We start from the raw sequence: 12,492 nt of genomic DNA, 5'->3' as shown, positions 1-12,492 counted from the left end.
ACAGAAAGAGTGTGTTGATCCCTGGATTAAGAGATTGTGATTCTTACTAGGGCTACCAGCGAAACTAGGAGTAGAACCCACATTTCTAAATCTAGTGCTTTTTATGCTATTTCACACTAAGAATCTTAGTATAATGTTTGATTTCCGTGTTTTCTTTATCATGAACTTAATTTCTAAATGTAATGTATACAAATGTTGTAAAATCCGAAAGGGACTATAGTTTCTATGTATCCTTCTAGAGCTAGTCTATGCAGATAAGTATGAACTTGTATTTTTTTCATTATAAATCTTACCACATCATATACATTGTTCTGCATTCCCCCACCCACCTCCTTCACCACCAGCCCCCAACACACACACACACACACACACACACACACACACACACACACACACACTTAAAAATACATCTTGGAAATATTTTGTGTTGGTTGGGAACATTGGCTCTGGAGCCAGACCCCTGGACTTAAATCCTACCTAGCTTCATTACTTACCATTCATTAGTTGTAACCTTGCTAAGTTACTTAACCTTTCTGTGTCAGTTTCTGCAGCCCAAAAAAGAAAAAAAAAGAAAGAAAGAAAGAAAGAAAGAATAATGGGATTAGTTTGAGACATGAGCTACACCTGTAAACAATTAGGACTCCCTGGCACAGTAAGTGTTCAGTAAATGTTAGCAACAGCAGCATCATAAATTGCTACTTTGTTCTTAATTATGTAAAATAACTGTTTGAAGTAACTGTGTAAAATACCGTAGCCTTACGTTTAGGTCTTTAATCCATTTAGAGTTTATTTTTGTGTACTGTGTTAGGAAGTGTTCTAATTTCATTCTTTTACATGTAGCTGTCCAGTTTTCCCAGCACCATGTATTGAAGAGGCTGTCTTTTCTCCATTGTATATTCTTGCCTCCTTTATCAAAGATAAGGTGACCATATGTGTGTGGATACTCTGACATAAATCACAGTAAGATCCTTTTTGACCCATCTCCTAGGGAAATGGAAATAAAAACAAAATGGGACCTAATGAAACTTAAAAGCTTTTGCACAGCAAAGGAAACTGTAAACAAGAAGAAAAGACAGCCCTCAGAATGGGAGAAAATATTTGCAAATGAAGCAACTGACAAAGGATTAATCTTCAAAATATACAAGCAGCTCATGCAGCTCAATATCAAAAAAAACAAGCCAATCCAAAAATGGGCAGGAGACCTAAATAGACATTTCTCCAAAGAAGTTATACAGATTGCCAACAAACACATGAAAGGATGCTCAACATCACTAATCATTAGAGAAATGCAAATCAAAACTACAATGAGGTATCACCTCACACGGGTCAGAATGGCCATCATCAAAAAAATCTACAAACGATAAATGCTGGAAAGGGTGTGGAGAAAAGGGAACCCTCTTGCACTGTTGGTGGGAATGTAAATTGATACAGCCACTATGGAGAATAGTATGGAGGTTCCTTAAAAAACTAAAAATAGAACTATCATATGACCCAGCAATCCCACTGCTGGGCATATACCTGAGTAAACCATAATTCAAAGAGTCATGTACCACAGTGTTCATTGCAGCACTATTTACAATACCCAGGACATGGAAGCAATCTAAGTGTCCATCAACAGATGAATGGATAAAGAAGATGTGGCACATATATACAATGGAATATTACTCAGCCATAAAAAGAAATGAAATTGAGTTATTGGAGTGAGGTGGATGGAAGTAGAGTCTGTCATACGGAGTGAAGTAAATCAGAAAGAGAAAAACAAATACTGTATGCTAACACATATATATGGAATCTAAAAAAAGAAGGTTCTGATGAACCTAGGGGCAGGAAAGGAATAAAGACGCAGACATAGAGAATGGACTTGAGGACATGGGGAGGGGGAAGGGTAAGCTGGGACGAAGTGAGAGAGTAGCATTGACATATTATACACTACCAAATGTGAAATAGATAGCTAGTGGGAAGCAGCTGCATAGCACAGGGAGATCAGCTCTGTGCTTTGTGACCACCTAGAGGGGTGGGATAGGGAGGGTGGGAGGGAGATGCGAGAGGGAGAGGGTATGGGGATATATGTATACGTATAGCTGATTCACTTTGTTATACAGCAGAAACTAACACAACATTACAAAGCAGTTATACTCCAATAAAGATTTTAAAAATAAATAAAATAAAATACCGTTGCACGGCTGTTTTAACTAACTGACTCCCTATTGATGATTATTTTTTATGATTTCAAAGTGTTGAATTGTCTTGTCCATGCCATTCAGCAGTGAGATTGGGCATATTTTCATGGGTTTAAGAGTCATTAATATTTTTCTTTTCTGTGAACAGTCTGTCCATCCTCTGCCTATTAAATTACTGGTCATTTCCTTATTGATTATAGGAGGCTTTTTACATATTATGGAAACTAGCACAATATATGATTTAAAAGTATTTTTTGTTTCATTGCTTGCCTTTTGACTTCACTTTACTGTTTTGTTTTTTTGTTTTTCTTAGCATGCAGAAAACTTCGTTAATTTTTTTCAAACAAAAGCCATATGATGTAGTTTGAGGTCATGTTAAATAGCTTGATATAGTTAAATAGGTTTATCTTACTTTGACATTACTTAAAACTTCTCCCATGTTGTCTTCTAGTACACTTATGATTTCTGTTTTTATATTTAAATCGTTAGCTAGAAAATAAAAGCATATAGTAAGGGGACTTCTCTGGGGGTCCAGTGGTTAAGACTCCATACTCCCAATCCAGGGGGCACGGGTTCAATCCCTGGTCAGGGAACTAAGATCCTGCATGCCACATGGCGTGGCCAAAAAATAAATAAAATATTTCCTTCCTTTAAAAAAGAAAATAGCATGTAGTAAGTATATTTTTATCCAGTGTAGGGTCAGCAACTTAGCTTTGCCTCTTCAAATCCTTTTTTGAAGTAGATGCTGTGTAAATCTCAGCAGTCAGAAATACCAAATTTCTCCTGGATATTTGAGGCTAAGTAGAAATGTTTGGTTTATTGCTGATGATATTCTCATAAAAGCAAGGGAAAAACACCTTTCCCAAGTAAAAGCCAGGTTAAGTATGCTGAAGAAAATGAACTAGACATTACATTCTTGAGAAATATTTCAGCATTTATTCACCTGAAGTCATTTATCTTTAGAATTCTTTTATGATTTTATTCTCTCACCTCGTTTAGGTTGCGAGTTATAAGGAGTCAGCATCACATAGACGCGCTTGTTGAGCATCGCAATGGCCAGACTGTGGTTTCGGCATCCACTCGTGAATGGGCCATTAAAAAACACCTTTATAGCACCAGAAATGTGGTGGCTTGTGAGAGTGTAGGACGGGTGCTGGCAGAGCGGTGCTTGGAAGCAGGAATCAACTTCATGGTCTACCAACCAACTCCTTGGGAGGCAGCCTCAGACTCGGTATTTTTGTTTTCATGTACTTAGTTAAAAGGTATTATGTTAATTCTTGACACTAGATATTTACATAATAATAGTTCCATTTATTAAGTTCTTTCCAGGTGTCAGAGCCTGAGGTGAGTATCCTGATGTGCATTACCTCACAGCAGCCTATAGCGTGTCAGGACTCATGTTCTGTAGGTCAGCTGAGGCTGGCTGGCCCAGTCCTTGTGGCACGGGGCAGGGTTCAAACCCACGTGACCGATTTCATAGCCATAATGTTGACCACTCTGCTTTCCTATTCATATAGTAACATCTTGTATATAGAATATTTTAAAATGCTGCTAATCCTTGATATCTCTACATCCTCTTTTTTCTTATCCGTGTCATTATTAACGTCACTTTCTGAAAAACCGGTGTAGGCTGGGAAGTTAGCAAGGATCAAATCAGTTGTTTATTTCTCTTTCTCTTGGGAAGTGAACTATTGTCAGCTTGTGGTGTTGGCTTAATCTTTAACTTTTTTCTTGATCTTCAAAACCAGATGAAACGACTGCAGAGTGCCATGACAGAAGGTGGTGTGGTGCTGCAGGAGCCTCGGAGGATCTATGAACGAAGCAGAAGCATTGTTTGATACTTGTAAATGTAAAGCTGTCAGCTATTCATTCATCAGAAGAGAGTCTCTAGATGAACCGCCAGCTTGGACGTCTTGTACAATAACCTAACGGTGGAATGTTGTTAGTAGTTAAGGTTGTCATCCTCTCCCCTTGTGTGTGTTTGTTTTAAATCCAGGGCTAAATTCTTCTCCTCTCTCTGACGTGAGAGAAGTATTTGAGAAGAGCTGTTGCCAATTATAATTAACTTTTTTTTTTTTTTTTTTTGGTGGTACGCGGGCCCCTCACTGTTGTGGCCTCTCCCGCTGCGGAGCACAGGCTCCGGACGCGCAGGCTCAGCGGCCACGGCTCACGGGCCCCCGGACCGGGGCACGAACCCGCGTCCCCTGCATCGGCAGGCAGACTCTCAACCACTGCGCCACCTGGGAAGCCTATAATTAACTTTTGAGGAACAAATGTTTATAAGTTAAAGAATAAAGGTATATTGTGAACTCTTATTTTCTGGTTATATGACATTTTCTCTGCCTTTGAGCTCACTGTGGCATGGGTACACATAGGTTTATGCATTTGTCACCGTGGCTGGGTCACACTGGGTTACCGCTCAGGGTGTGGAGGTGTTTTTTTAAAAGGAGATGTCAATATCAGTCAATTTATTATAAACAGTCACGTGAAGATAAAAGGGGCAAATCCTAACCTCAGTTGGGCTCCTGGATCCTAACAGAACCAGGTTTGAAAGAAGAAAGGAATGCAGTGAGGAAAGGAAATGGACAGGGTTAGTGTATGCTAAGTTTGCCATCAAGTGAAAATTTGTTAGGTAGGAGATGAAGCTTGAAGTACATTCAGGTTAATTTAAAATTGAAGTGGGGTAGATGGGAATCACGGCGGATCTCTTAAATGAGTGGCTAAATCAAAGTAAGGTGTTAACTGATTTGGGCTATTTAAGACATGCGAAGAGGAAGAACCAGTAAGCAGTTACAGTGGCTTCTAGAGCATTTCCCCCCACGTTTGAAATGTGTACTCCCAATTGTATATTTATACAGAAGTGAAATAACATCGCTACTGTTGATCTAAGTATTAAGTGTATTATTATTTTAACAAGAAATACGTATGCACCAACATTTTTTAAAAGTTTGATTCACTCTGAGAGGCCTTCAGAGTGCAATGGCTTAGTAGTCCCCTTTTGATCAACAGATACCCCAGTGGACACATTTATAAATACACAGTATAGTTCTAATAGTTTCTTCCCTCTTCTTAAAGATTGAAGCATCTCACTTTGAAGACCACAGTCCTAGAAGGCTGTTCAGACAAGTCTAGAATTCAGGGCAGGATGCAAAGGAGACCATGGACTGGAGTAGTGTGGCTTTGGAAATTGACAGTGACAAAAACAGGGTTCACCTGTAAGGGACGCCATAGGTAGGGATTTTTTCTAGGCGTATGATGTAGATCCATCTCTGTACCAAGAACTTCAGTTTGATGGGCAATTTTTGAGGCTTTGTGTGGCAAGTTTGATGCAAGGTATTACAAGGGCAGCAATGATGCAAAATAGAGGGAGAGGCGGGGTGCTGGGGAGGGGGTGGGACAGACCCATATGCTGGCAGCGATGGCCACGTTGGGAAGAAGTGCGGATTTGGAAAAGCGACAAGATGCGGCCCCTCTATCCCCGCACCGTAGCTGCAGTACCTGATCCTCAGTTCCTTCAGGTGCTGTTTACTGGTCCGTTCCCACTGTTTCAGGCTCTTCTTTTTCCTACCGTTCCTCTTCACACTCTACCTAAATGATATTCTCCCCTTGTAGGGATTGCGAAGAAATTGCTGCGGAGCAAGGTAAACGGCCTTTGAGCGCCAGGGCGGAGTCTAACTAAGCTTCCCCTCAGCCTAGGGGGCCAAGTGTAAGATCAAACGCCCGTGGGCGGGCAGGTGGCCGGCGCTGCCCTCCGCTGGTCAGAGGCCCCCGGGGCTGGGGGCAGCGGGTTTCCCCGCCGCGAGCCCTTTAAGACGGCGGCGCGGCGGAAGCGCGTGGCAGCACGTGGCCGCACTGGGCGCCCTCGGCCGAGCTGCGTGGCCATGGACGTGGGCGCCGATGAGTTCGAGCAGAGCCTCCCCCTGTTGCAGGAGCTCGTCCTGGGCGCGGACTTCGTGGGTAAGGCGCCGGGATTCCGGGCCTCGTCGCCGCAGCCCTCTGGCCGGCGGGAGGGTGTGGTTCGGGCGGCACAGGGCGGAGAGGTGAGGCCCGGCCGGGTGGTTGCCAGGCTGCAGGAGGCTCAAACAGGGTCCCTCCGAAGGACAGGGGGTGTTCCTTCTCGGGCCTGGGTGGGGGGCGGGGGATGTTAGGCAGCAGTTACAGCCTTGGCCTCAGTATGGTCCAGGTGGTACGGGGTGGCCTGGCTTGTCCTTGCTTTGGCTTCCTCTGTTCTCCCTTCTTGACCTCACCTGGCCTCTTGAGCACCAAGAAGGTGAGCCAGAACTTTTACCACCAGCAGCGTTTACAGCACAAAGAGCCTTGCGATGGCCTGCGCCAGGGGACTCTTATCTTTCTTGCCTCCCCTGCAGGTCTAGACATAGAGTTCACTGGCCTTCGTTCTAACCTGTCCGGGCCCCAGCAGATCAGGTAAAGCTAAAACTGCCTTAGAGCTGAGCTGGAGAGGTTCTCGGCCGCGCGCTCCTGGATGACACTCTGGCCGGCCAGCATTGTTTCCCGACAGGCACCCTGTTGGCATTGGGCGGGCAGGACAGCATTTTGTGTGGGGTTTGGGGACCTGGCCCTTGTCCACGAAACGCTGGTTCTCTAGTTGTAACGAGGAAAGTGCTGCCCCTGGTTGAGACGTGCTGATCCAGCATGGAGGCTGTGCTGCCTTGATGCCATCTGCTTGCCTCTGCACTGAGATGCCTATTTTTTCACAGTCTGTTTGACTTGCCATCAGAGTGGTATCTAAAGACCCGTCAGAGTGTTCAGCAGTTCACCATCTGTCAGATTGGTGAGTTTAATCTTCAGCTGTTTCTTATAAGTTACTGAAATAGAGACTTTCTTCCTTTTATTTTTTTTGCCGTTCGCGGGCCTCTCACCGCTGTGGCCTCTCCTGCCGCGGAGCACAGGCCCTGGACGCGCAGGCCCAGCGGCCACGGCCCACAGGCCCAGCCGCTCCGCAGCACGCGGGATCCTCCCGGACCGGGGCATGAACCCGCACCCCCTGCATGGGCAGGCGGACCCCCAACCACTGCACTACCAGGGAAGCCCTCTTCCTTTTTTTAAATTGTCTTTGTGTTTCCTACTGGTAAAACAGCTTTGGCGCCTTTGTGAGATACTGGCTATCATTTTGCGTGCTCATGTGGTTTTTGGCCGTGTCATGCCTGCGAGACCTAACACTTCAGAATAAGCAGAAACGTGATCTCCATGCCTAAATCAACATTAAGGAACTTGTACCATCTTTCAGGGAAGAATTTGTATGTTTTCTTTAAACAAAACTCATATACAAGATCATACTATAAACATGTTGTTCTGCATCGTTTTTTTTCTTCCCCACGACTGGGGTTTAGAGATCTTTCTATATCAGCTTATACAGATTTCCTGTTCGTTTTTTTTTTTTTTTTTTTTTTTTTTTTTTTTGGCGGTACACAGGCCTCTCACTGCTGTGGCCTCTCCCATTGCGGAGCACAGGCTCCAGACGCGCAGGCTCAGCAGCCATGGCTCACGAGCCTCTCCGCGGCATGTGGGATCTTCCCCGACCGGGGCACGAACCCGTGTCCCCTGCATCGGCAGGCGGACTCTCAACCACTGCGCCACCAGAGAAGCCCTCCTGTTCGTTTCTAACAGTTGCATAGCACTCCAAACTGAATGTATCTGTTGGCTCCCTGTCCTAATGATGAGTACTTTGGTTACCATTTGTATGTGATGAAACAGGGTTGCATTGACTGTCTTAGTGTTTATGTTACTGTGCATTTGTGAATGTATGTGTTTTGTATACTTGTAGCAGTGGAGTATGTGCACTAAAGTATTGATTTGTTGTCTAACTATTGCTCTTCCTACCAACCGTCTGAGAAGTTTACAGAGACTTACACTAACAGGGAATGTGTCTGTTTCCCTCACTCACACTGAGTATTACCAGTCTTAATTTTTTGCCCACCTGGTAGAGGAAAAATGATCTAAAATTACTGTTCTGATTTACATTTTTAATACAGGATCAACAAACTTTTTCTGTAAAGGGCTAAACTAAATATTTTAGGCTTTGCAGGCCATACTGTCTCTGTTACAACTGCTCAGTGCTGCCCTTGTTAATGAGAAATCAGCTGTAGTTAATACACGAATGAGCATAGCTGTATTTCAATAAAACTTTATTTAAAAAACAGGTCATGAGATATTTTACTGATTCTTTTCCTGTGAATGATGGTGAACATCCGTGTGTGTGTGTGTGTGTGTGTGTGTGTGTGTGTTTCGCTCTGTGTCCTTGTCCTTTGCTATTATTCTGTTGTTATTATTTTTCTTAATTGTGAGACCTCTTTGAAAGTATGGGAAACAGCACTTAGATGCGTTTGTATTGTTTTCCCCCTACTTCGAAGTCTTTTTCACTTGGTGTGTGGTCTTTTTAGCGGTACAGACATTCTAAAGCAATTAAATGTATACATCTTCATAGATCTTAGTGTTTTCTCTTTTTTTTTCTTTTATTATCCCTTTTTTCTCTTTTTTTTCTTAGTGTTTCCTCTTACTAGTTTTAAAACCATAAAAGTGCCAATTTAACATTCTGTGTTTGAACAACTATTCACAATTATATTTCAGTAATTTCCGTGTGAATGACAATTTGACAGTTCTCATGTTTTGACTCTTCTCTTCGTTTCTTTCTTTTTTAGAAGTTATCCTAAAGCTCGTACAATAAGTTTGGGTGCAAAGTACTATTCAGAAGTTTTTCTGTAGTTAACTTCTGGTAGCTTTTCTTTTGGTATTCATTCTCTCTACTCTCATTCTTCTAGGATTGTCTATGTTTTCCAGTATTGAAGGCGAGTCAAACAAGTATGTATAAAGACCTTTGGCAAAACACATGGCTCTTGCCCATTTACCTTCTCCACCTGCTCCCCCTTCAAATTCTGCGTCAGGCTCTGAAGCGCTTTGGACCCGGGTGCTCTGTAGACTCTCCTGCTTCTGTGCCCGCCACCTCCCTCCCCTGCCGATGCCAGCTGGTCCTTCAAGTCTCTCAAAGCAGCACCATCTCTGAGGGCCTTTCCCAACACCCCTGTACCTTTGGTGCCCCTTTCCCCATTTCCTTGTCTCCTGTGTGCGCCTTCGGGATTGCAATTAACAGTGTTCTGATGAAGGTGATGTACCTCCCAGGCAGGAGCAGTCAAAGGATGCTGAGTGGCAGCCCCACTGTCTCAAATAGGACGTCAGACTTCGTTCTCCAAGGGCAGGATCTCTGCCTTTTTTCATTGGCCACCCCCGTGCCAGTCATTGTGCTTGAAATATAGCTGACATTGAAATACAGTGGACCCTTGAACAACACAGGGTTTGAGCTGCATGGGTCCACTTATACTCAGATTTTTTTCACTAAAATGACGGTACCGATGTGTAGACACAGGGCAGACTGTAAATTATACGCGGATTTTGACTGCATGAACGGTTGGTGCCCCTATAACCGCCGTGTTGTTCAGGGGTCAACTGTACTTATCAAGTGGAGGGAAGACCCCCCTCTGAAGCCTGTGGTGTGAGCCAGAATTCTAAAACTGGTTTTCATCTTTTTCTCCTTATGTGTATTTTTTTTCTAGGTATGAAGCCCATTCGTGTAACTTCTTTCTCTTCCCTACAACGTTTGGGATTTTGGATTCAGAGTTCTCTTTCCAGGCTTCTAGTGTTCAGTTTTTGAATGAGCATGGCTTCGATTATAACAAGGTACAGCATCGGAGGAGGGGACCGGGAAGGGTTGAAAGGCTATCTAGCCCACCTGGTCTGAATCCATTTCCTGTCCCCTTTCTGACTTGTCCTCAAAACGCGGACAAGGAAGGTTTCTTTCCACTCTGATGCCAGCACAGAGGATGCCTCTGACTAGTTTCCTTGTCTGTTCCTACCTTCAGTTTCTCAAAAATGGAATCCCATATATGAACGAAGAACAGGAGAAGAAAATTAAACACAGCATCCTGACTGGGAACTGGAGAGTTCGCAGGTAAATCCTGCTTCTCTGGGTGCTTTGTGGGTTTCTTTGCTGCTGGTGCGCTTCTGGCTTTCCTGTGCGTAGACGTGCTGTCTCCAGGACAGGCTGACCTCACACCATCACCTTTAGCTGGCGTAGCTTCCTGGACCTGCGCTCAGCCAAACGCAACAGCCCGAAGTGCTGGTGATACCGTTCTTAGGCCTGAGAAACCTCTCACTGTGTAGCGTGTGATTTTAGTGTTTAACAATGAAAGGGAGAAAGAACTGACTGTTAATTTGGTACTCAAAGAGGCAGGAACTCCATTCCAGGGCTAGAGGGGAAGATGGCTCTGTTGGCCTCCCTGTGAGATGTTATGTTGGCCTCCCATGTGATCTTAGGGATTTTTCAAGGTAAATCACAGGTAGCCTTGACCAGGTAGTCACATGCCTTGGCTTGGGCATGTTGCCCTACGTGCTTGACACTGCTGTGTTCCCCAGGGCAGGATCTCTTCCTTTTTTCTTTGGCCTCCAGTGCCTGTTGTTGTACTTGAAACCCAGTTGTACTGTAGAGCTGGGGCCAGGCCTGCACAGCCGTGTTGTGTGCTAGAAGGAGCAGGCTGCCCGGGCCCACACAGGCCCTGCTGTCTGCTAGTTTTCTGGTTTTGAACCAGTCCTCTAAGCTCTTTGAGCTTGAGACTCTTTGCCTGTATCAAGAAGGGGTTAAATTAGACAGCTTTTAGTTCTGGAATGTTATGATTATCTGGTCCAGATAATTATGTAATGTGGGCATTTTTTTTTTTAATGTCTGTTTGTGGTTTTTTTATAAAAATACCATTTGGAAGGGAAAAGCAACTTGAGTTTTTAATCTTCTGTTATCTTCAAGTGTTGGAGAAAAGTCTTTCCTTTTCTCAACATAACGTCACGTCCTTGTATTTCTAACGCAGGAGAAGGTGTACTTACCAGAGTTGCTGTCTTGTCCATGCTTCAGCAGGTGGTGCTTTTTCACCTCTGAGAGCAGAATTGAGAAGACACGCCTGATGGTGTTGTTCAGTGTGGGCTGCATCCCAGCGCCCTCCCGCCCGTAGGCCCGTCCGAGGGAGGGGCAGAAGGGCTCCTGAGGACAGACCAGAGGGTAGAGGCCAAGTGATTGGCTTCCTGTTGCAAAACAAGACTCAGAAAAGAAGTGGTCTCTTTGGGGTCCATTCTCTTGCCGAGATCACAGTGTTAAAACGGGAGCCTTCAGAAGCCTCTCCCACATTAGCGTTGTCTTATGGTTCTGTGGGGTCTTCCCCAGCATTCCCGCTTCACTGTGCCCATTTTCAGTTCTCTGGATAAAGACCAAATCAAGGTGGTGATTGACGAGGTGACGCGCTGGCTGGACCTGGCAGAGGAAGGCGACTGGATGACCCTCCCTGGTATCACCGGTAGGCAGGAGGTGGCTTCCTGGCCTGGGAGCCGTGGAACCGGCCGCTGTCACGTGCTGGAGGATGGGGGAGCATCCCTTCTCCCCTGGTGGATCCTGGGCGGCAGCTCAGCAGACACATGGTCCTTGTGGTTAGATAGAGCCCTGACCTCAATTCGGAGGTTGAAGGGTTTTCAACTGATTCTGAATTTTAAGGTTGAGGGAGTAAAGTTCCATTCAGAGCCATCCTTCTTATCCCAATCCTTGGTGCCCTATGGACTCTTGCTTTGCTGTTGTTAATCTCTGAATTTCTCTGAATTTCCCCCAACGGGACAATGTGGGATCACAATGAACCTGCCCTAGAATAGCGGTTCTCAGCCCTGGTCGGTGGACCCCAGGGGTCTCTGAGACCCTTTCCAAGGGGTTCACAAGGTCAAAACTCTTGTCAGAATATCACTCGGCTGTCACTTGCCATTATCATCGTGCCATTTGCACTGATGGTCCCGCAGCAGCGGTGGATAGAGCGGCTGGCACCTCAGCACAGGTGAAGGGAGGCGCGTCCAACCACGCTGGTAGTCGTATTCTTTGTTACTGCTTCCAGTTTTTAAAAATTCCAGTTTTACTTGGAATTTAGTGAAATAATAATTCTTTTTAGTGAAATAATAATTCTTAATTTTATTAAATCTCAACATTTGATTGCTCATCTTTTAAAATATTCTGTGTATCAAAATAAGTACAGAAAAAATAAATGTTCATGAAACATTGCTGCTGCTACCAAAGTGCAGTGGTTGTCTTGAGCAAAAGCACTTGTGCAGGTTTTTGTGTTGAGAGCTGAATTAGCTCCTTTTTTTTTTTTTTTTTGCGGTACGCAGGCCTCTCACGGTTGTGGCCTCTCCCGTTGCGGAGCACAGGCTCCGGACGCACGGGCTCAGCGGCCATGGCTCACGGGCCCAGCCGCTCCACGGCATTTGGGATCCTCCC

General features: G+C 44.7%; 2 protein-coding genes across 2 annotated transcripts in view; both read left to right on the top strand.

Annotated features, from left to right (window-relative positions):
* The window catches only part of MRPL18 (mitochondrial ribosomal protein L18), a 6,639-nt gene extending 2,621 nt beyond the window's left edge, over positions 1-4,018 (top strand). Inside the window, exons 3-4 of the mRNA XM_007457589.1 lie at positions 3,180-3,411; positions 3,929-4,018. Coding sequence (XP_007457651.1) covers positions 3,180-3,411; positions 3,929-4,018 — 322 coding nt within the window. The remainder of the gene's footprint in view (positions 1-3,179; positions 3,412-3,928) is intronic.
* A 2,043-nt stretch (positions 4,019-6,061) lies between these two features.
* The window catches only part of PNLDC1 (PARN like ribonuclease domain containing exonuclease 1), a 20,537-nt gene continuing 14,106 nt past the window's right edge, over positions 6,062-12,492 (top strand). The window contains exons 1-7 of the mRNA XM_007457588.1: positions 6,062-6,137; positions 6,548-6,605; positions 6,899-6,972; positions 8,960-8,999; positions 9,749-9,872; positions 10,055-10,143; positions 11,433-11,533. Of these exons, the coding sequence (XP_007457650.1) occupies positions 6,062-6,137; positions 6,548-6,605; positions 6,899-6,972; positions 8,960-8,999; positions 9,749-9,872; positions 10,055-10,143; positions 11,433-11,533 (562 nt within the window). The remainder of the gene's footprint in view (positions 6,138-6,547; positions 6,606-6,898; positions 6,973-8,959; positions 9,000-9,748; positions 9,873-10,054; positions 10,144-11,432; positions 11,534-12,492) is intronic.

This window comes from Lipotes vexillifer, unplaced genomic scaffold, assembly GCF_000442215.2.
Source record: "Lipotes vexillifer unplaced genomic scaffold, Lipotes_vexillifer_v1.1 scaffold1055, whole genome shotgun sequence".
Taxonomy (NCBI): Eukaryota; Metazoa; Chordata; class Mammalia; order Artiodactyla; family Lipotidae; genus Lipotes; species Lipotes vexillifer.
The sequence above is the reverse complement of the archived record's forward strand: the minus strand, read 5'-3'. Positions and strand labels throughout refer to the sequence as shown.